At 52.5% G+C, this 26,979-nt stretch overlaps 1 protein-coding gene across 5 annotated transcripts; it reads left to right on the top strand.

Moving 5' to 3' along the window:
• The first annotated feature begins 2,705 nt into the window (after positions 1 to 2,705).
• Positions 2,706 to 26,476, top strand: ANKLE2 (ankyrin repeat and LEM domain containing 2). 5 transcript variants are annotated; one of them, XM_032310125.1, is made up of 14 exons: positions 2,706 to 2,930; positions 6,725 to 6,889; positions 9,922 to 10,395; positions 11,863 to 12,069; positions 13,237 to 13,430; positions 13,511 to 13,699; positions 16,883 to 17,005; positions 18,841 to 18,907; positions 19,631 to 19,803; positions 21,369 to 21,475; positions 22,311 to 22,501; positions 22,928 to 23,573; positions 24,250 to 24,381; positions 24,796 to 26,476. In XM_032310125.1, exons 1-14 carry the CDS (start codon positions 2,744 to 2,746, stop codon positions 24,998 to 25,000), a joined length of 3,060 nt encoding a protein of 1,019 aa, XP_032166016.1. In that variant the 5' UTR covers positions 2,706 to 2,743; the 3' UTR covers positions 25,001 to 26,476. The 5 variants fall into 5 exon arrangements, with proteins under 5 accessions (XP_032166016.1, XP_032166017.1, XP_032166019.1 ...); XM_032310126.1 differs by lacking the exon at positions 6,725 to 6,889; XM_032310128.1 differs by lacking the exons at positions 2,706 to 2,930; positions 6,725 to 6,889 and adding an exon at positions 3,385 to 3,843.
• Positions 26,477 to 26,979: the final 503 nt, after the last annotated feature.

Here is a 26,979-nt window from a genome sequence, read left to right as displayed (position 1 = left end):
GACAGCCATATGTAGTGACAGGGGCGAGTTTCTGTCATTAAAAAGCGGAGGATTCCTGCTGCTGCCCACAGCCTCTCCTCTCCAGACTACTGGGATTCGTGGTAACTATCGCAAAACCCCTATGATAGGGGAGGACCCTGCTACCTCGGGGAGGCATGGACGGATAACTTAGGCTTCGTGAACAATGGAAGCAGTAATAGCTAACAGTTACCAAGCCCTGACCATATATGGTGGCTCTAGCAAGGACTGGCGTGTGTTAATCCGCGCCCCTGAGACGGGTGATGCTCACCCTCCATTTTACCACTGAGGAGAATGAAGCACAGGGCAATTAAGTAACTCCCCCCAAGCTACCCAGCAGGTCGGGGGCAGACAGGGCAGCAGCCCAGGCCGTGTGGCCTGGAGCCGGGTGCTCTCGCCCATGCCATGGCGCACAGCTGTAAAAAGGTCACGGGGCCCTGGGTGACTGTTGGTTGAGCGTCGGGCTCTTGATTTCACCTCAGCTTATGATTTCAGGGTTGTGAGATCCAGCCCCGTGTGGAGTCTGCTTGGGATTCTCTCTCCCTCTTCCTCTGCCCTAGCCCCATCATGCCTGATCTCTTAAATAACATTTTTTTTTTTTTAAAGATTTTGTTTCACAGAGATCACAAGCAGGCAGAGAGGCAGGTGGAGAGGAAGGGAAGCAGGCTCCCCGCTGAGCAGAGAGCCCGAAGCGGGACTCGATCCCAGGACCCTGAGATCATAACTCCAGCCGAAAGTAGAGGCTTTAACCCACTGAGCCACCCAGACGCACTTTCCTTTTTAAGTACACACGAAATTTATACTAAAAGATTTTCAGTGTCTGGTTTGGTGAGTTCTGGTAACTATGCACCAGTGTGTACGGAAGCAAGACATGGAGCTTTCCTTCATGGTACCGGTTCTCTCATGCTAACCACCCCACTCCGAGGGGGCCCTTGCTCTGAATTTTTTTCTTTTTGGATCTTGCTCTGATTTCTGTCACCACAAGCTTTGGCTGTTCTTGAGACTCTTACAAATGGAACTGTACAGGGCACACTTTTGTGGGGGGGCGGTCCTTGAGCTTAGTATGGTTCTCTGATTAATCCGTGCTGCTACTGAATATAGTAGGCACCACAGGAATTTTTTTTTTTTAATTTTATTTATTGGAAAGAGACAGAGCACAAGAGGGGAGAAGGTCAGAGAGAGAAGCAGACTCCGCATGGAGCTGGGAGCCTGATGCAGAACTCCATCCTGGTCTCCAGGATCATGACCTGAGCCGAAGGCACTTGCCCAACCGAGCCACCCAAGCGCCCTAACATCATAATTTCAAGTGAGAGTTCCACAGTTTGGCGTTTATCCAAGCACCTGGGCAGTTCCTGTTTGGGACTGCCACAAACATGGTGTGGACGTCCACCTTCCCACCTAGGACTGCACTGCTGAGCCACAGAGCAGCGGAGGTCCAACTTTGGGAGAAACTGCCTCGCTGTTCTCCAAAGTGCTTCACTCCCCGACTCCTGCCGGCACTCTGTGAGAATGCCGCGATTACTCCACATTCTCACCAAAATTAACAATTCTGGTGGGTGAAAAGCAGTGTTTCGTTGTGGCTTTAGTTTGCATTCCACTCACCTTCAAATTTACTGACCCTTCCTTTGTGCCCAACACGCTGTCGGTACTACCCCATTAAATGTTTTTACCAAGGATGTCACATTTCTTCAGGGTTTTTCCCCCATTAAAAGAAATGTATGAGGGAGGTTCACCCATTTGATGCCCAGGAGTTCTGACAACCCTATAGAGCGCTTCCCTCGGCCCCTGCAGCGCCCCCGCTACTCTGTAGGACTGCGCCCGAGTGGGACGCATGGGATCCCGCAGCCTGGAGCCTGGCCAGACCCCTCCGGCACAGCCGCTCGCCCCCACTCCTTCCTGAACCCTCCGCGCCCGAGGACTGCGGCCGGGGGAGGCCAGTGGCACGGTTACCGTCTCCGAGCACAGGCCGCAGCTACCCAGCCTCCTGCTTACTTAGGCTGCGGAACCTGGTTCTAAAAGCGCGCGGTCCCGGGAGAACCCACGAAACCCCGACTCTCGCCTGCAGCCCCCGCGAGCAGCCCTTCCCCCTGGGGCCGGGCAGAGCTGGGGCGCTCTGGGCGGCACCGTCCGGCAGCCCGCAGAGCCCCCGGCCGCCCCGAGCCCCGCCCCCCAGCCTCCCGGACCCCGGACCCCGCCCCCGCCTCCGAACCCCGCCCCCCTCTCCCCGGCCGCGTCCTCCGGCCCCCGCCCCCGGATCTCCGCGAGACCCTCGTACCTCGCCTCCGAACCCTGCCCCGCCTCCCCGTCCGCTCCCCGGACTCCCGGCCCCCACCGTCCGACCCCAGCCCTCAAGACCCCCACCCGGCCTTCGAGCCCCGCCCTCCGGCCTCCCCTCCGGCCGGCGCGTTCCGGGAGCCCCAGTTCGCAGCGCGCCGCGGCCGCGGGACCGCCCGTCTCAAGACCCCGCGGCCCGAGCTGCCCGCGCCCCTGCCTGAAGGCGCCCTCGGCCGCCCCGCATCGTCAGGGACTGCGCCCCCGGCCGCGCTCCCTGGCCGGGCCACCGGGCACGGGGACGAGCGCCCCGGCCCGCGCGTTCGGTCTCGGCCCCGCAGCGGCCACCGCGGAGCGCGGCGCCGTCAGGCAGTGGCGCGGGCAGCTCGGGCCGCGGGGTCCTCGGGCGGGCGGCCTCGTCCACGGCGGCGGCGGCGGCGGCCGGGCGGTGGCGATGCTGTGGCCGCGGCTGGCGGCGGCGGAGTGGGCGCCGCTGGTCTGGGAGCTGCTGGGCGCGTCGGTGCTGCTGCTCGCGGTGCGCTGGCTGGTGCGGCGGCTGGAGAAGCGGCCGCGGGGCCCGGGGCGGAGCGGACCCCCAGCGCCGCCGCCCGGCGCGCCCACGGACTCGGCCTCAGACCCCGGTGAGGCCTGCGCGCCGCTGCGCCCGCGCCCTCCGGTCTCCGCCCCGGGCCCCCACCCTTCCCGGGGCCCTGCCCTCCCCTCCCCTCCCCGGGCCTCGGCCCCCTCCGGTCTCCGCCCCGGGCCCCCACCCTTCCCGGGGCCCTGCCCTCCCCTCCCCTCCCCGGGCCTCGGCCCCCTCCGGTCTCCGCCCCGGGTCCCCACCCTTCCCGGGGCCCTGCCCTCCCCTCCCCTCCCCGGGCCTCGGCCCCCTCCGGTCTCCGCCCCGGGTCCCCACCCTTCCCGGGGCCCTGCCCGCCCCTCCCCTCCCCGGGCCTCGGCCCCCTCCGGTCTCCGCCCCGGGTCCCCACCCGTCCCGGGGCCCTGCCCTCCCCTCCCCTCCCCGGGCCTCGGCCCCCTCCGGTCTCCGCCCCGGGTCCCCACCCTTCCCGGGGCCCTGCCCTCCCCTCCTCTCCCCGGGCCTCGGCCCCCTCCCTCGCCGGCCCGGATCGGGGGTTCCGGGACAAGACCTGGCCTGAAAGTCGGGCGTCCTGAGCGTTCGGACGGGGGGAACGCTGGGAGCTGCGGCGGCGTCGGTGCGCCTGGGCCGGGCGGGCCCTTCTGCGAGGTCCTGCGGCCGGTGCTCGGCTCCTGCGGCCGCGCTGTCCTGCGTGCGCCGCGGCCGCGGGCGCTCCGGATGCTGCGCGCGCTGCGGGCCTCCGGGACCCTGTCCCGCTGGGTTGGCTGCCCTGCGCCAAGGTCTGGGTTCCTTCCGACTCCGAGAGGAGGGGAGGTTCTCGGAGCAGACAGCGAGGCCGAAGCGCCCACCGTGGATGCCCGGGCGAACGCGGCCCGCAGGGGTGACTTCTGTCTCTCGTCCCGGTTTGCCGCTGAGGGGACCGGCCCAGGAAGGCCCGGCCTTGGCTGAGAACGCAGGTGGGGGCAGAGACAGCTGGGAAGGCGGGCCTGGGACCCCGGGTCCCGCGGACCCCCTCCCGTTGGCTGCTGCTGGCTTTGCCTTCTCTCATCCCCTTAAGACAGTTTTCGCGGGATTTTTTTATTTTGGAGATTTTATTTATTTACTTGTCAGACAGAGCGAGAGCACAAGCAGGGGGGCGGCAGGCAGGGGAGAAGCAGACTCCACGCTGAGCAGGGCGCCCGATTGGACTGGGCGTCCCGGGACCCTGAGATCCTGACCCGAGCCGAAGGCAGAGGCTGAGCGGACTGAGCCACCCAGGCGCGCCCGTAGCTGGCATCTTGAGTAAAGAGCCGATTGTCCGGCCGCAGTCAGCCCCGCACCACGGCCAGATTCCCCAGACGCTAGAGCTGAATGATGTGCGTCTACTAGGGCGTGGGACTCAGAGATGAGGGTTTGGGGTGTCTTTTTAAAAATTATTTTTATTAACATATAATGTATTATTTGCCCCAGGGGTACAGTCTGTGAATCATCAGGACTATCTTTTTTTTTTTTTTTTAAAGATTTATTTATTTGACAGAGGTCACAAGTAGGCAGAGAGACAGGCAGAGAGAGAGGAGGAAGCAGGTTCCCCGCTGAGCAGAGAGCCCGATGCGGGACTCGATCCCAGGACCCTGAGATCATGACCCAAGCCGAAGGCAGAGATTTAACCCACTGAGCCACCCAGGCACCTCTGGAGTATCTGTGTGTGTGTGTGTAAAACTTTCTTTTTAATTTTTAATTTTCTGTTTTGAAGTCATTTTAGATTTCTAAAAAATTGCAAAAAGAGTATGACAGAAATGCACATGTGAAAAGAAGCTCAACTTTTCCAGCTAATAGTGAAATACAAATTAAACCGGAAATGAGATATTACACCCGTTAAAATGGCTAAAATAAAAATACCACAAATGCTGGTGGAACTGCTGAGAAAACTGGGTGTCTCATTTACTGCTGGTAGAAATAATAAAGCTTCGGCCAGCCCAAAATCAGTCTGGCAGTTGCTCAAAAATGTTAACTGTGCACTGCTTTTATCTTAGAGAAATTTTATCTTAGAGGGCATTTATCTTAGAGAAATGAAAACTTATTTCTACGCAAAGACCCATATATGAGTACTTGTAATTATAGTTTCCAAACACTGGAAGCAGCCCAAATGTCTCCCGAGGGCTGGATGGCTAAAGGGACTGTGGCACATTCATACCTTGGAGCGCTACTCAGCGGTGAAGAGGAAGGCGGTGCTGGTTTCTAGGGCGTTATGCTGGTGAAAACAGCCAGTGTGAGATGTGTATTGTGTGATTCCATTTATAATGAACATTCTTGAAAATTTACAGCGATAGAGAATAAATGAGTGCTTGTCAAGGTTTGGGGACAGGGGCGGAGGTTGGTGTGACTGTAAGGGGCGGCAGGAGATCTTCAATATGGTGGAACCGTCGAGTCATTATCAATTTATTCATTTAGATTATTTTATTTTTTTTTAAAGATTTTATGTATTTATTTGACAGATCACAAGTAGGCAGAGAGGCAGGCGGGGGGGGGGGGAGCAGGCTCTCTGCTGAGCGGAGAGCCCGATGCGGGGCTTGATCCCAGGACCCTGAGATCATGACCTGAGCTGAAGGCAGAGGATTAACCCACTGAGCCACCCAGGTGCCCCCGATTATGAATTTAGACGGTCATGGGATTCCGCGCAAAGACAGCAGAGTGATGCAGGCCGTGGCAAAGCTTGGCCCCTGTCAGCTTCCTGATGCCCTGCTGTGTGTAAGTTGTCACCTGTGGGGCCGCCAGGAACCATCCATACTGGTCTTCAACTTGAGTTTATTGGTTTTTCCAGATAAAAAGTTAGATCCAGGGAAGTGTTCCCTCAGACCCGGACGTTAGTATCTTACATCAGCACTGTAAGCGGGACGGCCTGGAAGCGGCCCGTATTCACTGTGCGCACCCGACTGGGTTTTCACATTGTCATCTTTGTGCTCGGTCAGTCAGGGTTGGGCAGATACTTGGGATTCTAGACCACGGGGCAGCAAACCGCATCCTGGCAGCCAAACCCAGCCTCTCCTGTTTCTGTAGAGTCTTACTGGATCCACGGCTGTCGTGAGTGTTGGAGAGAGCTTCAGCCCCAGTCTGCAGCCCTTTACGGAGGTTTGCTGACCCTTGTTCTGGCCTCCGCCTCCCCTTGCTTGTAGCTGCCTTCTGCTGGCGAGGGAATCCCAGATCCAAATCCTGGCTTTTCCTCAGCCATTCTCCATCAGGCTGCCTGCTGGTTCCTAGAGTAGGCAGAGGGGGCTGCAGAGTGCGGCCTGTAGCATGCGTGGCCACATAGTGCTTTTCATCTACTAGGTCAGTTCTCTCCCACCTGTTCGTTTCTAACTTGCAGTGCAGCGGAGCTCACTTGTTCTGGTTTGTGTTCCACTGGGGGGCCTTCCCCCATCTTTTTTAAAGCGGTTTTTTAGTATGTGAAGCAAACATGTTCCTAAAAGTCAGAACAAATGAAGTCACAGTGTTGCCCTCTCCTGGGCTGGCCCTCAGGACAGTTCCTCTTGTCAGTTTCCACCCTCCACCCCCAACAGTTTCCCAAGCTCATTAGTTTCTGCTTTATTCTTCCTTTTGTACAGTTTTGTATATTGTATTCCTAATATTAATGACAGTGTGTTAAAACCGTGTCTTTGTTTTTACTCAGATTGACTTTGAGCGGATTCTCTGTTGTGCTAGATTAATAAGCCTGTGTTAGTTGATGACTTAGTAACCAGAACTGACTGTTAAGCGTAATTTGTCAGTGTCAAACACAGCAGCACAGGTTTGACGGGTATTATTTTACCTAATTTTCATTGCCGCCTAAGAAGTAGAGCTGTTATTGTGTCCGTTTTATAGGTGAGGAAACGGGCTTGGAGTTTGTGCAACGTGTCCAAGGTCACATGGTTACTGCTGTGACGTGCCCTACTCGTTCGGCCTGGTGCTGGCTTGGCTGCAAGGACAGAACCCCCTTCAGACTAGCCCAGGTTAGAAAGGTAGATGCGGTGCACAGACATGGGAACGGTATGAAAACTGCTCTCGGAGGAACGGATGCGGCCCCTGTTTATTCGGGGCATCCGCACCACTTGTCCTGACCCCTTGCGTGTGGCTTCTCCCTACCCTGTGCCTTTTACATCAGTTTCCTGTCCCTGAGCTACCTCCGTTGCTCCTGTGTCCAGGTGCTGCGGGAATCTGCTTAGGTGCGCTCCCTGGGTAGAGTCCTGGGCCAGTAGGCAACCCCCTTCAAGTTCTTTGGCAGCTTTTTGGGGCTGTGCAGCACATTCATTGTTTAAAAAGCTAATATCGGGGCGCCTGGGTGGCTCGGTGGGTTTAAAGCCTCTGCCTTCGGCTCAGGTCATGATCTCAGGGTCCTGGGATTGAGCCCCGCATCGGGCTCTCCTCAGTTGGGAGCCTGCTCCCCCCACCCCCCGCCTGCTTCTCTGCCTACTTGTGATCTCTGTCAAATAAATAAATAAAATCTTTAAAAAATAAAATAAAAATAAAAAGCTAATATCCCTTTTGCAAATAAGGAACAGCCATTTTTGAGACCTTGGACTTGGGTGGGGGAAGGTGGCATTAAAATCTGTGAAAAACAGTGTACGGGGCTCCTGGAAGGCTCGGTCGGTTGAGCTCTGGCTCTTGGTCTCAGGGTCTTGAGTTCAGGCCCTGTGTTGAATTCCATGCTGGGTGTGGAGCCTACTTAAAATAAATAATAAAGAAATAAATAATAAATCCATAGAAATAGAGTAATATAATGAATTCCTGGTTTGTAGTCATCATCTAGCTACAATAGATATTAATATTTTATGAATCTTATTTTATCTGTCATTTATCTGCCCTCCCTTTAGTTCTCCTGCTAGAGTAATTTATTTTAATTTTTTAAAAGATTTATTTATTAACTTTAGAGGGAGAGCAACTCAGGCAGACTCCCACTGACCACAGAGCCCCCACATGGGGCTCGATCTCACAACTCCAAGATCATAACCTGAGCCGAGGTCAAGAGCCAGACCATTAAAAATAAATAAATAAATACATACATACATAACTAAGTCAGACCATCAGGGCACCTGGGTGGCTCAGTGGGTTAAAGCCTCTGCCATCAGTTCAGGTTATGATCTCAGGGTCCTAGGGTCAAGTCCCGCATCGGGCTCTCTGCTCAGCGGGGAGCCTGCTTCCTCTCTCTCTCTCTTCCTGCTTCTCTGCTGACTTGTGATCTCCGTCTGTCAAATAAATAAATAAAAATATATATTATAAAAAAAGGTCAGACCATTAACCAACTGAGCCTCCCAGGCATCCCTAGAGTAATTTATTTATTTAAAAAATACTTTATTATTTTTATTTTTAAATCGGAAAGAAAGTGAGCACAAGCAGGGGCAGCGGCAGGCAGAGGGAGCAGCAGGCGGGGGAAGCAGGCTCCCCGCTGAGCAGGGAGGCTGATGTGGGACTCCATCCCTGAACCTTGAGATCACGACCAAAGTCAAAGGCAGCCACTTAACCAGCTGAGCCACCCAGGCATCCCACCCCTAGAGTAATTTAAAGTTAATCTTGAATGTTCCATCATTTCATCTGACAGTACCTCTTAGAACTGTATACTCCTTGTTTTCATTGATACATTGTGCAATTCTTTCTTCATCCCTTTTAGGAGTTTCTCTTTTTCTTTCCTGTGGTTTAATCCTTTGTATTTATTCCTTGTTATTCCTGGTGTATTATTGGTATTAGAATCACCGTCCACATGCTCATGGCTCGCAGGTGTTTTACCCACTCTGAACTTGTAAAGCTTGGACTTCAAAATTGAAATGCCCTGTTGGTGGCCGTAAGGTGTTTCTGACGCTATAATGCCTAAGTCTCCATCTGTCTATGTCTAGGATTCTCTGTCTCAGGAGTCACTCCTAGGCATCCGGACTGGAGATTTGGGTGTTATTCTAGACTGACTGCAGTTCCTCAAAACCCTCCCTGTGGCATCTGATACATCCACCCTTAAAAACCTCCAGTTTTTCTAATCTGAGCCCTTGTTTCCAGCCTGTTACGGTAGCACTAGTCTGTGCCCCCTGATTTCTTACCTTCTTCCCAGTTGTTGCTGACCATGCTTAAACCGTGCTTAAACCTGTAATCCCCAGGCTTAACTACTCTTTCTCCAAAGGTATGGATTAAAGCTCTTGCTGTAGCTCAAACCCACTTGCTGGCTAGCTGTGTAACTTGAATAAGTTACTTAGTGTCTCTGTGATCGAGGTTCTTCATCTGTAAAATGGGGGTGCATAGTAATTATAACCTGCCACACGGAAAAATCGTAGTGTCTTGGGGCGCCTGGGTGGCTCAGTGGGTTAAGCCGCTGCCTTCGGCTCAGGTCATGATCTCAGGGTCCTGGGATCGAGTCCCGCATCGGGCTCTCTGCTCAGCGGGGAGCCTGCTTCCTCCTCTCTCTCTCTCTGCCTGCCTCTCAGTATACTTGTAATTTCTCTCTGTCAAATAAATAAATAAAATCTTTAAAAAAAAAAAAATCGTAGTGTCTTTATACGAGAGCCAGGCTCTTGGAAAGACCCAAAACATAAAACATTAGCCACTTGTTATTAGTATTAGCAGAATGACTCCAAGAGTTATCTTTGTGGCTCCCCTGGCTAAATCTCTGGATAGATCCCCTTTATCTATGGAATAAAGTACAAAATATCTGCAGACTGTATTTCTGGAGTTGGCGTTTTAATGGGGTTTTTCGCTCACTGTGTTCCACATTATCCTTTAGCAACAAGTGAGCCTGCCTGTTTCCCCAGTATGCTTACTTTCCTAGAATATTAGTGTGATTGTATCATGGAATAGTACCAGTTCCAACGTCCTTATCCAGAAATTGCTTATTCTAATTTTGTTTAGATTATTATCAATTTGGAAACCAAAAACTTCAGAAAGTTCTCTTAGAGGGCGTATAGGCTAAAAAAATCTGGAGAAACACCGAATTGAAATGAAACTGAAGCCAGCTTTTTTGCTACTGCTGTGTTGTTTTGTTTTTTTAATAAGAAAAGATGTACTTATAGCCATCACCTTGATTTTTGTTGTCTTGGGCCCAGGCGAAATGACAATGGATGCCATCTTGGCGCGACTGAAACTCCTGAATCCTGATGACCTTAGAGAAGAAATTGTGAAAGCCGGATTGAAATGTGGACCCATTACCTCGACCACAAGGTTCATTTTTGAGAAAAAATTGGCTCAGGCTTTATTAGAGCGCGGAAGAACGCTGCCTTCACATCCTCCTGGCTGCGACACCTCAAGTGCCACTGCTCTGAGCCAAGATGCACAGAAGATGTCGAAGTCTGCTGTAGAGAGTCAGGCTGAGCAGGTCGGCTTGTCTGAAGACAGAGATTTTGGTTACAGCGTGGGCTTGAATCCTCCAGAGGAAGATGTCGTGACATCTAAGACCTGTTCCGTGCCCTTCAGTGCTGCCACTGGGGTCAGTGGCCACAAAGCTGTGACAAGGGCGTCTGCGGAGCCGCCTCTGTACTACGGGGTGTGCCCGGCGTATGAGGACACGCCAGCGAGAAATGGTAGCGTAACAGGCACCTGGTGTCTCTTCTGCAGGTGGTTTGTGGGTGGCAGGGGCCGGGGGTTGTGAAAATCTCAAACCCCAGAGAAGAAAAGAATTTAATCACCATAATCTCACCCACCCCAAGTGAACCATTGTTAGTGTTTTTAGGTAGAACTCTGCTGAATTACTTATAAATGTATATCTGAATTTTTAAAAATGAAGAAAAGTGGTTTCTGTAAGACATGCTTCACCTTACAAATGGTTTTGGCTAGCTATCATTTGATTAGTTCCCTCCTTTTTTTAAAAGATTTTATTTACTCATTTGACAGAGAATGAGAGAGGGAACACAAGCAGGGGGAGTGGGAAAGAGAGAAGCAGGCTCCCCGCTGAGCAGGGAGCCCGATGCAGGGCTTGATCCCAGGACCCTGAGATCAGGACCTGAGCCAAAGGCAGACACTTAATGACTGAGCCACCCAGGTGTCCCCTCCCTCTTTTATTTTTTTTATTCAACAGAATCTGAACACATTTTGTGTTAATATAAATGGCTTGTGCAGGTGTAAGTAGTTTTCAGCATCAAAGAATTGTAGTTTTTAAAACAAATTTTTTTTTTAAGATTTTATTTATTTATTTGACAGAAATCACAAGTAGACAGAGAGACAGGCAGGGGTCGGGGAGCAGGCTCCCCGCTGAGCAGAGAGCCCGATGTAGGGCTCGATCCCAGGACCCTGAGATCATGACCTGAGCTGAAGGCAAAGACTTAACCCACTGAGCCACCCAGGTGCCCCATAGTCATCATTTTTAACTTGCTTTTATTATTTTTTTTATTTAGAGCATTAATTCAGGAATTTTATTTTTCAGTATGAAATAGTATTCTTAGATATAAAGTTAAATGTGTACAAAATAACTTATTTTTATATACATGTCCACACATATGATCAAGTTTATTAATCATGTTTTTTCACTAGCTAAGGCACTTTTTCTTCAAGATTAAAAATCTGAAATATTGGGGCACCTGGTTATCTCAAGTCAGTGGAATGTACAACTCTTGATCTCGGGTTTGTGAGTTTGAGACCCATGTTGGGTGTAGAGCTTACTTAAAAATAAAATCTTTGGGTGCCTGGGTGGCTCAGTGGGTTAAAGCCTGTGCCTTCGGCTTAGGTCATGATCCCAAGGTTCTGGGATCGAGCCCTGCAGTGGGTTCTCTGCTCAGTGGGGAGTCTGCTTCTCCCTCTCTCTGCCTGCCTCTCCCTCTGCTTGTGATCTCTCTCTGTCAAATCAATAAAATCTTAAAAGAGAAAATAAAAGATTAAAAAAATGGAAAGGCAGATGTTTAGGCCACTGAGCCACCCAGGTGCCCCTAAGAAATAATTAATATGAGAGAAAAATCAGACAACTTTGTTTATTACAAAGCCCATGGTCTTCAGGCGTGAACTAAGTGACGGTGTCTCTGGTTACTCCTAATTTTCCTGTTACTTTTCCCATGCAGAAAGGATTCATGTTTATGAAGATAGAAAGGAAGCATTGCAAGCTGTCAAAATGATCAAAGGATCTCGATTTAAAGCTTTTTCGAGTAGAGAAGATGCCGAGAAGTTCGCTAGAGGAAGTTGTGATTATTTCCCTTCTCCAAGCAAAGCCTCTTCACCCCTTTCTCCTGTGAAAATAACCTCGGTCTTCAGCAGCGGTGCAGTGAAAGGTAAGTGATGTGGCGGCTCATTTCTGGGTGTTACTGTCCTTGGGGCCCAGGTGTTCTGTGCTGTCTTCCCCATGGACTATAACTGGTTTTCTCCTTTGAGAGAAGTCTGATTTGCACGGGAGTAGAGAGCCAAGGCCCAGGCCGTGGAGGATGGGTCAGTTGCCTGGTCTGAGAAGGACCCTGAGAAGGACCCTGCGGAGAGAGGCAGCGGGGCACCGAGCGGGCCAGGCGTCTGCTCCAGTGCCTAAAGCTGGCAAGGCCAAGGGAGAAGCATCAGAAGGATCACGGTTGGTCCTTTTGTTGGGCTCCTTTTGTTCCGTCTCTCCTTGCTGCCTGTGGGACTTGGGCTTTGCTAGATGCCGAGACAGCCATTTCCCCGCTGAAGCTCCACCTGCTTCCAGGGCTGGGCCGCCTGCTCTGACCCAGACCTGCTCTGACCCAGTCTGCAGAAGTCGAGCTCACCTGCACGACCTGTCTAGTCAGATCTGACCTTACCCACTCCGGCTGCAAACCAGGGTCTGTGAGAGGCCTTTTCCGTCAGCAGCCTCTGACTTGCGCCTAGTGTCCATCTTGTCCCCTGCGGGAGCTCACAGGTGTCCTGTTTCCCAGGCCGCCTGGGACTCCCGGGGAAGGCACCTTCTCCCTGTGGACGCGGCTCCCTCGAAGGCCCCGTCTGCTGCTTCCCCTCCTCCCAACTTGGCCCGACACAGGTGCCGCTCAGAGGGAACCGGGCTGACTTGGCACAGTTGGTGGTCTGTGCAGACACCCCTCCGGAGACTGTTTCAGACACTCCCAGGGGGTTGTAATCAAACAACAACAAAAATCACTTCGGCTCGCTCTGCCTCTGGGGGCGCGTTCTGTGTGCTCGGAAGTTCTTGCGTGGGTGCGGCCGCTGTGCCCTTATCCGTCCTCACGAAGCCTTGTGCAGCTAGAGTCCAGTCGGGTCCTTCCGAGCTTAGGCTCATGCTGTAGTGACGTTTGTGCCATGTTGCTGGCGGGGACGTGTGCCCTTCGGCTCTTCTTGCGAACTGGTTCGCTCTTGTTACCCCCAACTAGGTTTTAAGCTTCCGTGGGAGAGATTTTCGTGGCCCTCAGTGTAGCACACAGTGGGCGATGAGAAAATGTTTGTGAAATTCAACGTTCTTAAATTCTGTCTCTTAATGACAGATGCCGTGTACTCCTCAGAGTCAGAAACTATCAACAGAGAACGAGCAAACAGTTACAAAACCCCTCGTACTCAAGATCTCACTGCCAGACTCCGAAAAGCTGTGGAGATGGGAGAAGAAGACCTCTTTTTGGATCTGACCTGGAGTAACCCCCGGTACCTGATCGGCTCCGGCGACAATCCGACCATCGTGCAGGTAAGCCTGCTCCAAGGGCTCTCGAGTCGACCAGCCGCGGCTGACGGAAACGAGGCTCAGCACGCGCACTTTTCTTTCAGGAAGGGTGTAGGTACAACGTCCTGCATGTCGCTGCCAAAGAGAACCAGGCTTCTATCTGCCAGCTGACTCTGGAGACCCTGGAGAACCCCGAGTTTATGCGGCTCATGTACCCCGATGACGAGCCACACATGCTGCAGCAGCGCATCTGCTACATCGTGGACCTGTACCTGAACACGCCGGACAAAGCGGTGAGCGGGCCCCGCCGACGTCCTCGCCCGTCGCGGCTGTCCCCGTGAGCGTCCACTGCGTCCCGCGGCGTGTGGACGGGAGGTGCGCGGCGACGGAGCTCGGCCAGCTTAGGAAGGGGTGGGCGACAGCCAGTCACACGCGAGAGTCCTTCCCTCCCGCTCACCCCCCACCGGGCAGGGCAGCCGGAGTCCCAGCTTGTGCGAGGACAGGTCCCTCCTGGCCTTCCAGAGCGGCCTGAGCTGGGCTTTGATGGGAGGATGAGCCAGTGTTGGAACTTAAAGAAAGAGAATTGAAGGGGTTTTAGTACTTTTTATTCTAGGTATCTACATATTACCTTTTTTTTTTTTCACTTAATAATAGGAATATTTCCTATAGAAAGGGTTTTTAATGGTGCACACGCTTATGTAAAAATTTCTCAACAGAAGCATTTTACGTATTTAAGACATTTTATGTATTATAAGACAGAATCCAGTGATAGCTTAGAGCCAAGGATTATAAGCTCTGAGCAAGCCTAGGAGTTTGAAAAACTGGTTGGCAGGAGAGAGAGTAGCAGAAGCATGTTGGAGTGGGGCACCACTGTTTCATGACAACATGTTGAATGTGACACATTGAACTCCAGAATTGCAAAGCAAGACTAACTTATGTATTTATTTATCTGACAGAGACACAGCGAGAGAGGGAACACAAGCAGGGGGAGTGGGAGAGGGAGAAGCAGGCTTCCCGCTGAGCAGGGAGCGCAATGTGGGGTTCGATCCCAGGACCCCGGGATCATGACCTGAGCTGAAGGCAGACGCTTAAGGACTGAGCCACCTGGGCTCCCAACAAGGATAGCTGTTTAAAAAAATTTTTTAAGGATTTTATTTATTTATTTGACAGAGATCACAAGCAGGCAGAGAGGCAGGCAGAGAGAGAGGAGGAAGCAGGCTCCCCGCGGAGCAGAGAGCCCAATGCAGGGCTCGATCCCAGGACTCTGAGATCATGACCTGAGCCGAAGGCAGAGGTCTTAACCCACTGAGCCACCCCCTCCCAAGATAACTTTTAAATCAACAAGAGAGAAAAGGGGGAATAAAGATAAATTTGGCCAAGATAGCAGAATTATAGAAGGAAGTAAAAGAAAACAATGATTATATGAAAGCAACATAAGTGTAAAGACAAAGGAGCGAAATCAGAGTTACGTCCGTTAAAACGAAGGGTGAATGGACTCAGGAAAGGTTCCTGACTGGATCAGTACAATCAGGAAGTGTGATTTGGAAAATATGAGAGAGAAACACAGTTTTCCCTGACGTCTGTGCAGTATTCACAGAAAATGCGCAGATGCACGTGCATGGGGACCACTTAATACCTTCCTGGGCGTTACAAGCCGTCTTTGACCATAACTCACCAATAGTCGGAGTAAGTTCAGTTGTTGGCCACAAACGTGTCAGAAGTCACGGGCACCGCAGACCAGCACGGTGAGAAGCAGGGCTGTGCCAGCCGGCAGCATTGGAAGAACCCAGACCCGGCTGTGTGTGCGGGAGCAGCAGTTTCCGGCAGGGGTGAGGAGAGAGGTTGCGGTCAGGTGTGCACATTTGGAAGCAGGTTAGAGATGGGCGTTCTGTGGCGTGAAAAAGAGCCGTGGCTGGAAGGAGCAGTGGTGTCGAGGTCCCTTTGGATGCTCTGAATGAGTGAGAACACTGTCCCCGATCTGCAGTGACCATTGTCCTCCCGCTGCCACAGGCCTGGCAGGGGAGGTCAGGCTTCTAGAGCTTGGGCCACAGACCTGGAGTTGTCTCAGCTACACTGTGAGTCAAAGTCATAACTTGGAGAAGGCACCAGGGCAGGTCTAGCAAAGGACAGCCTGTTTTTGTAAATAAAGCTTTATTGGAACACAGCTATGCTCATTCTAAATGTTCGGTTTCTGGCCCTCAGTTGAGAAGATTTGCCAAGCTGGACAAGAGGGCGGGATGCAGTTAGAGCTGCTGTAGGCAGGCACCTAGCGGTGGGATGCAGTTAGAGAGGGCTGCTGTAGGCAGGCACCTAGACGTTTCCAGGTTCATGGGGGCAGTGGATGTGAATGATGAGATGGTCCTAGAGGCTGTGGAGCAGGGGATGGGTGCTGCCTTGAGGTTACTTGCTCATACAAGATCGGTCGGGTCACCTAGAAGGAGGACGGACAAGCTGGCAGTTTGAGTGCTTTTAAGTAAGGTCCATGAGGAGTCTTGGCAGCCTGGACGAGAAACTAAGGGGATGGCAGGCGTACGTAGCATGTGGAGGGCAGAGACACCTCCCAGGGACTTCAGAGCTGGGATCTGCCGTGCTTGGTAATCACAGGTGGACTGCATGGCCGTGTCCCCGCTCTGGTAGACGTGAATGGGTTCTGTTTTGGCTGTGCTGCATTTGAGCCTGTGGTCATTCAAGTGAGGGGACCCAGAAGTCATTTGCTCTATAGCTGTCGGTCACAGGATGCTGTTACACTAAGGCGCACGGATCTTAAGGCCTTAGTTGAAGGTATCTGGGGAGGGGTGCCACTAAGGGCAAGTGAGAGCATTGACAAGCATCCCGGGGTCAGGAGTGGAGAGTTTCGTTTACTAGATATTAGCCGCTAGAGAGAGTTTTTTGGGTACAGACTGCGTTCATGGGTGTTGCCTCTACTTGTTTATCTCACCTTTTTTCTTTTTTAAGATTATTTTTATTTATTTAGAAACAGCACAAGTGGGGGAAGGGCAGAGAGAGAGGGAGAGAGACACTCCAGCAGACTCTGTGCTGAGCGCCGAGTCTGACGTGGGCTTAGTCTGACAGCTCTGAGATCATGCTCCGAACGGAAATCACGAGTCACAGGTGCCCCTGCTCATTTCCTCTTTTGAGCATCAATTACATAACACTGTACTGGGCCTGAGTCGTTAAAGTGCTGTTTACTGAGCAGGTGTCTTGCCCTTGTTCATTTATAAACTCCCCCTGGGCCTGGGCCCCCCCCCCCACGCTGGCAACAGTAACTGGGGTGCCGGCCTGGCCTCCAGCCCTGGCTTAGAGAGGGCACGTGCTGATGCGCCGGTCAGTCCTCAGAGAGAGTAACAGCGTCTTTTTATGGTCTTCGGATTTTGAGGGTTTTTGTTTGTTCTGCTAAATACCTACTTTTATCATAAACAACCTTATGAAACAAACATTTTTAAATAAGAAATACTCTTTCTCTGCATCTTTCTCAGGGTTATGACACGCCGTTGCACTTTGCTTGTAAGTTTGGGAATGCAGATGTGGTCAACGTGCTTTCTTCACACCCTTTGATTGTAAAAAATCCAAGGAATAAGTATGATAAAACTCCTGAAGACGTAAGTATCTATTAAAATGCTGTTCCTCTAGTGTTAGGCATGAAAATATGTGAACTCGTAGTCTTGTTCATAGCTACTGTACAGTCCCAGTACTGACTGTGTGAACGTGTTTGCCTCGTGGGCGCACCTTAGAGCCAAGATTACTGAGTAAGACGCACCGTGAAGAAGAAGACGGTTCTGTAGAATCAGGAGGGAGTAAACTGCCCATGTTGGCTGATTTTATTTTCCTGAAACTGGTGGTCATTCGTTCTCAGCACCTCATGGGTTGTTTTTTTTTTTTAAGATTTTATTTATTTATTTGACAGACAGAGATCACAAGTAGGCAGAGAGTCAGGCAGAGAGAGAGGAGGAAGCAGGCTCCCCGCCGAGCAGAGAGCCCGATGCGGGGCTCGATCCCAGGACCCTGAGAACATGACCTGAGCTGAAGGCAGCGGCTTAACCCACTGAGCCACCCGGGTGCCCCAGCTCATGGGTTTTTTATCAGGTTCTCTCTGTGCATACCTCGGTTGACCAGGGAGTCAGGGAATGGAGGAGGAGGTGGTGGTGGTGCTGAAGGTAATGGAGGTGGTAGTGAGGATGGTCAGTGCGGTCGTGGTGCTGAAGGTGCTGCAGGTGGTGATGGTGGTGGTGGTGGGGGGGTGGAGCTGGTGAGGATGGTGGTCGTGATGAGGTTGGTGGTGCTGAAAGCGGCTGACGTGTGCTTAGCTCATTCCGTACCAGGTGCTGTCCTAAGCCCTCCCCGGTGTTCTCACCTGACCCACACAAGTCTTATGAGGATTGATACTGGCAGTTGAGCAAAATGTGCTCTAGAGAGGGCAGAGAGAGGTACATCTGTGCCGGGGAGGTGGGGGTTGGGGAGGTGGACCTGACAAGAGCTAGGTGGGCGATCTGGTTCCGTGCGCTGGAGCTATTGGCTTCCTGACCTGGACTAGGCACCCCTTTGAGATGGAATCTGTAAGGGCTCCAGGCTGGTAGTGAATGCCACCTTTGTAGTTGCTGTGGCTTCCTAAGTCGTGCTTATGTTCTATAGAACCTTCAGAGTACAGCAAAGAGAGAAGCAAAGAGAGAAAATTCACTCTTCAACAACTCAGAAATTACTGTTCTTTTTCATGTGTCTGACTCAACTTTTTGTGTGCATGAGTGTGTGTGTTTTTTCAATATATTTGTCACTTGTGTAAGGGGTATTCCTAAAGCATTTGCCATTTGTCACAATTGGTTACACATTTAAAAAAATAAGTTGCGCTGCTGACAGGACACAATAGAGTTGTTTTCTCTCACAGGCTGGCAGGAGATGGCAATTTTGTGGCTCCTTCAGTTTTTGAAGGGGACTGGTTTTTTATTCTAGCAAAAATGTTCTCGTTGCTACAGTTCTCTAAGGGGGAAAGTTGACTCCTGTAGTAGCAAGAAGAAAACACTGTGTGGCATGCTAAGTAGGAATTCTGCTATAATCAAGCCAGACAACAGCCACGGACAGGCCCAGGCCGGGGAGCTCTTGCTGCTAAACATTAGTGGCCTGTCGGCCTGTCTCCGCCCTGACCAGTCGTGCCTCTCCGGGCATAAAACTGGAGTGTGTAGTTGAGCACGAAGAAAGACAATTCAAGTTCACCCGTAGAGTTTGTTCTCGTCCTGACCACTTCAGCTTTCACAGAACATTCTGGAAGAAAGACCGTTTTGTTCAGCACATGTCTTCTGATTGTGGGCTTCATGAGGTTTTCAGCATTAGGACACAGTCCTTGCTTTGTTAGTTTTAAAAGTTGCTTTTATAAAATTATTTTGGGGGAAAATGTGAGAAATTAAGATACAGACTGTTCACATACTGTGTCTTTTTAAAACAGGTGATTTGTGAAAGAAGCAGAAATAAGTCTGTGGAGCTGAAGGAACGCATTAGAGAGTACTTACAGGGTAAGGTGGGGCCTGGCGCGGGGCGGTGAGGACCGCCAGTGGGAAGGCCCTGGACTGCGCGAGCCTGGCCTTACGCGGCGGAGCAAGCTCCGCTCTCAGGGTGGCTGCCCTTCCCAGGGTGATCTCCTGCTCCTGGACCCCCAGCTCTCACGCCACTTGTTGTCCTACAGTCCCTCCTTGGAAGCCTGGACCGTCTCTGGGAGACGGCAGGTTGTCGTCGTCAGACTGGTGCCCATGGCATCACCCCGTGATGTCCGCAGGGATCCCACATGGTGGTCCCGCTGGTCCCCGCCCCCTGAACGCAGCCTGCACATCGCCCGGTCGGAGGGTGGAAGGAGCCCTTCGGCCTGGCGTCGGCTCGGCTCGTCAGCAGCTCCGTCGGCCCTTCTGGGTGCCGCCTTCTGCGCCATGGCCTGTCTCTCCTTTCGTGGCTCTTGGGCCCCGCTTCTGCTAATCTTGTTGACACACACAGTATGTGGGACTAAAGAGGGGTGTCTGCCCTGCCTTCCTGTCCGTCCTCCAGGGGAGGAAGAACATGGGGCTAGTTCAGTGGGTCTGGCAGAAACTGGCCTCTCGCCCAGAAGCTCTGGCTCGGAGCTTCTGCACACTCTTCATCACTGATCGCTGGCGAAGCCCCTGGTGTTCCTCGGTGACGGTGATGCAGCCGCTGACGCGGGGCCACGCCCAAGCAGACGCCTTACCTGGGCTGTCTCCTCCTCCCAGGCCACTACTACGTGCCGCTCCTGAGAGCCGAGGACACATCGTCTCCTGTGATTGGGGAGTTGTGGTCTTCAGACCAGACGACCGAGACCTCGCATATCGGCCACGGGGGAGGCGGCCCCAGAGATCCTGTTCTGACCTTGAGAGCCTTTGCGGGGCCCTTGAGCCCGTCCAAGGTGAGCTACTGTAGGAGCTTCTGGGAGCCAGCTCCTGGCTCTCCTCACCAGGAGTGTTGGGTATTCCGGACCGGGGCTCGTGGAACCCCAGTGTCTGGTGACGGGGCTTGAAGGACATCTGCGGGAGGAACAGGAGTGCCTTGAGCTGTCCCTCGCTGGTGAGCCGGCATGAACGTGGTGGTGAGCCCACGCTTCAGAGAAGCCTAGTTTACCTGGGCAGCCGCCATCATCGCCTGGCCCTTCTGTCCGTGTCACGGCCCTTCCCGTGCCACGTGCCAGTCGAGCTGGGCTGTCCACTCCCGGATTTGGGGGCGTGTGTGGTCACTGGGAAGCCGCAGTGTGCCGACTGTGAAGTTCACCTTCAGGGCTGAGGTATTTCACAGGCTGTGTGTCCTCTTTCTCCTTAGAGATTTTAAAGGGGCGCCTGGGCGGTGTGGTTGGTGGAATGTGTGACTCGATCTCAGGGTTGTGAGCTTGAGCCCCACGGTGGGTGTGGAGATAACTCAAAAATAAAATCTTTTTTTTCTTTTTTTAAAGATTTTATTTATTTATTTGACAGACAGAGATGACAAGTAGGCAGAGAGAGGGGGAAGCAGGCTCCCTGCTGAGCAGAGAGCCCGATGCGGGGCTCGATCCCAGGACCCCGAGATCATGACCTGAGCTGAAGGCAGAGGCTTTAACCCACTGAGCCACCCAGGAGCCCCTCAAAAATAAAATCTTTAACACAAAAGAGGAGACCTATTGTATTAATATTTAAGAATAATTATTTTATTTTTAAAAATGTATTTATTTGAGGGCACCTGGGTGGCTCAGTGGGTTAAGCCGCTGCCTTCGGCTCAGGTCATGATCTCAGGGTCCTGGGATCGAGTCCCGCATCGGGCTCTCTGCTCGGCAGGGAGCCTGCTTCCTCCTCTCTCTCTGCCTGCCTCTCTGCCTGCTTGTTCTCTCTCTCTGTCAAATAAATAAATAAGTAATCTTAAAAAAAAAAATGTATTTATTTGAGAGCAAGAGAGCAGGGGTAGAGGGAGAATCCCAAGCAGACTCCCCACTGAACGCGAGGCCTGACACAGGCCTGGGTCCCAAACCTTGAGACCATGACCTGAGCTGAAACCAAGAGTCAGATGCTTCACCAGCTGTGCCAGCCACGCGCCAGTGTTGATAATTGTAAATAACTAGTTACTTGCAGTTACAGAAGTGTCTCCAGGAACAGGTGTTATCAGGTAGGTTCGATTCGGTTGCATAAAACAAAACTCTGAGTGACTTAAAAACGTAAACACTCATTTTCCTCTTGTGTGATGGGAAAGTGACTTGAGGCTCTCAGTGTGGCAGCTCTGACCCTCACAGCCCAGCCTGGGCCCCTAAGAGGGAGGCTGTGGAGCCTTGCCAGAGCCCCTCGGTGCTGCTGTCCTAATGTGGCCCTGCGGTCTGTCCAGCTGTCACCCAGGAGGGCATGTTGCCCAGGGTGTGAGGCCAAGGAGGCGTGCCGGGAGGCGCTCAGCGGGCTCTGGTGCTGGTGCTGCCCGCGACTTGGGGGCATAGCACAGCTCAGGACGTTTTCTCCTCAGGCGGAAGATTTTCGCAAGCTCTGGAAAACGCCACCTCGAGAGAAAGCAGGCTTCTTTCACAATGTCAGGAAGACGGATCCAGAAAGAGGCATGGAGAGGGTGGGAAGGTACTGGCTGGCTTTAGCACGGCGGGACCGGAGCTGAGTGGCAGTGTCGTTTTGTATGTTGCATGCTTCTGTGTTGGCTGAGGACAGAGAGCTGTTCCAGCTGCAAAAGAGTCATACCTGGGAAGTGCTCATGGGGTGGGGGTGGGGGGTGTAAAGCCTTTTCCCTGCGGTCTGACTCCTGCAGACGTTGCACACTAGTGGCAGAGATTCTGCTGGCGGTCCCTCTCCAGGCAGAGACTCATGGCAGCGTTTTGTATGATGGCCGTACAGGGGGTGTCGCTTGGCAAAACAGCAGGAAATAAAACACAGGAGGCGTTGTGGCCAGAAGCTGCTAGTAAAAAGTCCATGGAAAGTGTTTTCTCCATAGTCAGAAATCTAGATAACAGTGTTAAAGCTACATTGAATTGTTTTAAAACTTGTGTCTCAAAATACAGACTTAATTTTTGATTCCCAGCTTGAGCTTTTGTGCCTAAACAAAACCAGAATTCTCTCCAACTTCATACAGTTGTTTTAAGGAAACAGGATGGCTATTCTGTTGATAGGGATTCACGTCTGACCTGTCGCCTCTGTAGCGTGTGGTGCGCGTGGGGTGGCCACGGCCCCCTTCTCTCGCTATGACTTCAGTGCGCGCAGTGTGGCAGCCCGTGTCCGAAACCTGCTTATTAGTCTGGCCGTGCTTGAGAAAGCGCCGAGTACTGTTTTACGCCACATTTACGATACGGTCAGAGTCACAGCCGACACTCCAGGCACTGCTTGGCCCTTCTGACACAGTGTGGCTGTTTTCTGTGTGGTCTGTTCCGTGTTTTCCGACTGATGCGTTGTCTTACTCTTTCAGGGAGTTGGCTCGTGAGCTGGGGTACCCCTGGGTCGAATACTGGGACTTTCTGGGCTGTTTTGTTGATCTGTCTTCCCAGGAGGGTCTGCAAAAGCTAGAAGAATATCTCCGTCACCAGGAGGCAGGCAAAAAGGCCCCACAAGACTCGGGAGCAAATGAGGCCTGTCGTCAGGAGGACCCCTCTACCTTTGGTGAGGACACACAGCGGTCTGTGGGTTCTCGGGACCGGGCCCTGCCCTGTGGCCGCACCCCAGCAAGCACGTCCGTGTGGAGAGCCGGCGCCTGCTACTTCTGTCAGCCGCTCATGTTCTCGGCTCCTGGTGTCCTAGCAAGTCAGGCGGGAGGGACCAGCCCCTGTCCCACCCCACGCAGGCCTGCCCTTGACCTTGGTCTTTTTTTCCTGCCTTTGAAGGTGGGGGCTGGACGCTGCCATGTCCCTGTGCGGGGTCTTGCTTGGCTTTTCCCAAGGGGCAGCGCAGGCGCTCTCTGGGAGTCTGAGCAGGTGGATCTGAAGGGGAGGCCGTTGGCTGCTGGTCTTGGGGATTTGCGGCTGCACCGCGTGATCCCTCGCGGACTGTGTCACCCACCCCTCAGAGGAGCTGCTCTTTCCCTTGTAGGCCGTGCTCGGAAGAGCAGCAATTCCATCTCTGTGAGGGCGTTTCTGGATGAAGACGACGACCTGAGCTTGGAGGAGATTAAAAATCGACAGAACACGGCTCGAAACAACACCCAGCCCACAGTTAGCACTTTTGGGGACTCGAAGTGTGACATCCTTCCCTTGGAGCAGGAGACCAGCCTTATAGAAGCGTCCACCCTGACCAGTCCCCACGGCAGCAAGAATGGGTTCTGTGGCCCCCTGAGCGGCAGCAGGACCCCGGGCAGGAAGAGGCCGGAGGCCCCAGGCGCCGGAGAAGTGCTCATCTCGCCGGTCTCCGGCTTGACGGTTGAGTTCGATAAACTGCAATTGCAAGACCTAGGAAGTAATTTTCCCAAGACCCCAAATAAAAACGGAAAAACTAGGGACAGGAAGAGCTTCACATCAAGAACGGATGCCGCGAATGATTTGTTAGAGCCGCCTGCTGCTGACGCCCTTACAGAGAACCAAACCAGGACAGAGAGCGAAATGTCAGCCAAAATGGCTAAAATACGTCTGGGTCCTGACACTCCTGTGCCCGAGGTTCAGCAGAACTGTGGTTCCATGTCCTCAGAGCCCTCAGGGGTCCCCACGATGAAGGAGCCTGTGGAGAGGCTCTTCCTTTTTGGGTACGAGTGGGGGGTGTGCACAGGCGTGAGGCTGTGGGAGTGAATGTGGGAGCGCGCCTGCAGCTGTGGCAGGCCGTGGGGTGCACGTGAGCTCACGTGGCACTGTCCTAGTTTTCTTAAACCCTTTCTCTGCCCACGACCTGGTCGGACGTGCTTTTCTGGCTCCCAGCTCTTGCCCGAGTGTGTAGCTCCTGGTGCGGTGTTGCCGTCGTCCAGGTTGGTGGGGCGCGTGTTCTCCTTTCCAGCCCGGCCTCACGCCTCGCTCCGCTCCCGGGGACGTGGTTCTCCCCAGAACAACTGGAACTGTACCAAGAACTCGGTGGTTCTCGGTGGAAGAAAGCCCGTCCTGGGGTAATCTCAGCCTCCCTGGGGACAGGCCTTCTGGGTCAGGCTTCTGGTCGGTGACCCTGGAGGTGGAGATACTCAGTATTGAGGCCATCACGGCCCCGGTGGGACAGTGCCTTCTGTCTGCCAGTGTGGCCTCTGTCGCTGCACAGCCTACATCGTGGCCCTGACAGCTGGGTCCGCTGGTGGCAGGAACGGACCCGCAGCTCCTGGCCTCTGCTTGCTCTCTGCTTGCCCTCTGCTCCTGTCCTAGGCTCTTGAGTAGTGGCGTTGGAAGTCTTTTTAATCACGAGTGTTTCTGCTTTTTCTTTCCTGTTTTTCTGTCGTGTAGAGAGGAGCCGTCAAAACTGGACCGAGATGTTTTGGCCGCTCTGGAGTGTGCAGAAGTGGACCCTCAGCGGTACCCGGCCGTGCACAGATGGAGGAGTGCCGTCCTGCGCTACTCCCCCGCTGACAGACAGAGGTCCGTGGGCCTGCAGGGTGACCTGTGTTACACCGGGCTCGCTGGTAGCTGGCTTCTGGGCCGCCCGCTGCTGACTCAGTGTGTTCACGTAGTGCTTCGTTCGGAGCGCTGCTTGGCCAGGCTGACACACGGCACCGGACGAGGCCGCGGCTGGCAGACCCCGCGCAGACGGGTGTGCGGTTAGGTGGGAAGCGGAGGGTGCTGCTGACCCGGTGGGGGAGCAGGTTGGAAGCAGCCGGGAGCCGTGTTCGGGGCCACACGGGACTCGTGTGGAAAGTCATAGGTTCTGTGAATCTTCGGGGCTCATGGTCCTGAGGTTTGCAGCACCCGTTCTGGAAGCGGGTGGTCCCCCAGGGCTTGGGACAGAGCCCATACCACCCGTCGGTGCTGACAGCGCTTTCTTGGTTTCCTCAGTTGGCCGAGCCCTGCGCTGAAAGGGAAGCTGGAGTCTCAGCAGCTGGATGTCGCTGGTCCCCACAGCTGCAGCCCCGGGAGAAGCCCTGGGAAGCCCGGGCCCGTATCCCACTCCCCAGGCCTGGGCAGCCCTGGGCGCTACAGCCCCGCGCATGGGAGCCACCTCCGCAGGGTGGCGCGCCTGGCACAGCTCACGGCCTTGTAAGGCTGCTCCAAGCTGCTGGGCGGCTCGTTCTCTTCTTTGTTTTTAAAGGAAAAAGGGTAAAGTGTTTATTGCTAAAACTTACCAAAAAGAATATATTCTGATTAATTTATTAGTCCTCATTTTGAGAGTAAAAGGTTTTTAGAAAATGCAAATGTTTTCTATAAAATTTAGTTTTCTGGGGTTTGGGGAGAAGTTGATAGAAGCAAATCCAGTTACAAACTTTCTGAGCATCGTCAGCGTGTAACAGTGTGGACTTGAGCTCACCGTGGGCAAGCGGAAGACGCCGTTCCCATCGTGAGTGTGCCAGAGCCCGGGTGAGTGCCAGAGCCGGGGCTGCCAGTCCCCCGTTCTTACAGCAAAGATGAATTTCGTGCCATCTTCCTTTTCTGGGAAGGGTCTCTGACTTTTTCGTTCCCGATAGAAATCTTTTGTTCTGCCGCTTGGTCCCAGTGGCTTAGACCAATTGATAAGGTGCGTGTCTGGGGGCAAACAAACGTGGAGATGACTTAGACTTGCAAGTTTGACTCATCGCAAACATTTAAACTAGTGACCAGAAGGTAAAACCAGCTTTTCTCTGGGAATGAATTCTCTGGTCCGTGGGAGTCCTGGGAGTGGTCCCCGCGCTTGGCGAAGCAGCAGCTCTAAGGAACCTGCGCTGCCGGTCACTGGTCTCATTGCAGGGTTGTGCCAGACAAGTGACCTCTACGTTCCCCGGGTTTGAAATTTACTGCGTATGTCCAGATTCACTTCCACTGGATTTCCTTTATGGAAGAGTGTTGCACTGTAGTATAGAAACTAGAGATTTGAGTCCCGGTCAGTAATCTTGCTCCATTTATTTTAACTTCCCCGTGGCCATGACCTTCTGGGGGTCTGCCTGGAGCATGGGGGTCATCTTAGAACCACTGCCGTGATTGATACCCAAAACTCCACACCTGAGTTACTTCTCTCCGGTGTACACGACTCTCGCGCACTGGGGGTGCTCTGTGAATATTTCCAGTGTTTGATCCAAAATGGAAGACTCTACCAATTTTTGCTAAATCCAGTGCCTTTTGTAAATCATTTTTTATTCTCCTGAAACTTGCTTTATGCGAATATACAGGGATACTAAGTAGGCGTGAGATTTTGTTGTTGCTGTTTATAAGAATTCTGAATTGGAACTTGTGTTTTAAAAAAAAGAAAAAGCTTATTTCTTTCATCTGCTAACAAGAGACAGGTCAGGAATATTGGAATCAAGATTTGGATTTTAAAACTTAAAAGCTAGTTACACAGGGTGTTTTCACTTGTGTAACAATCTGGATGTAACACAGAAAAATACATTCTATTCTGAAAGTCAGTGGCATTTACAAACGGCATCTTTGTTCTCAAAAGAAATTAGAATACAGATAGTACATCACAGCAATGATCTGTTTTCTGTAAAATCCTGTTACGCATATGTTGTAAATATTAGGATGGAAATTAAAAGTGTTTCTGTCCAAATTTTGCAGACTGTGGTTCTTATTTTCTGAAGGTTTAGGTTATCTTTGCCTGTTTGTCCATTTGTTTATATAAGGTGGTCCTGGCCCCAGTTAATGCACTTTTTTTTTTAAACATTCCTTCTTTTTTTTTCTTTTTTTTTTTAAGATTTTATTTATTTATTTGACAGAGATCACAAGTAGGCAGAGAGAGGAGGAACCAGGCTCCCTACTAAGCAGAGAGCCTGATGTGGGACTCGATCCCAGGATCCCAAGATCATGGCCTGAGCCAAAGGCAGAGGCTTGAACCCACTGAGCCACCCAGGCGCCCTCCCCCCCAGTTAATGCATTTTTAAACTACTTAATGAAATAAATTATTATTAAAACCATGTGGTAATAATTCCAAGCTTTCAGAAAAACTGTTCTTGTGGGCAGCTAGGCAAAGTCCTGTTTTTAGTAAAATCTTAGGTAGTGTTATAATGAAACAATCCGTTAATCCGATAGTGGTGAATGCTGTTTTGCGGCCCC

This window comes from Mustela erminea, chromosome 13 (genome assembly GCF_009829155.1).
Source record: "Mustela erminea isolate mMusErm1 chromosome 13, mMusErm1.Pri, whole genome shotgun sequence".
Taxonomy (NCBI): domain Eukaryota; kingdom Metazoa; phylum Chordata; class Mammalia; order Carnivora; family Mustelidae; genus Mustela; species Mustela erminea.
The sequence above is the reverse complement of the archived record's forward strand: the minus strand, read 5'-3'. Positions and strand labels throughout refer to the sequence as shown.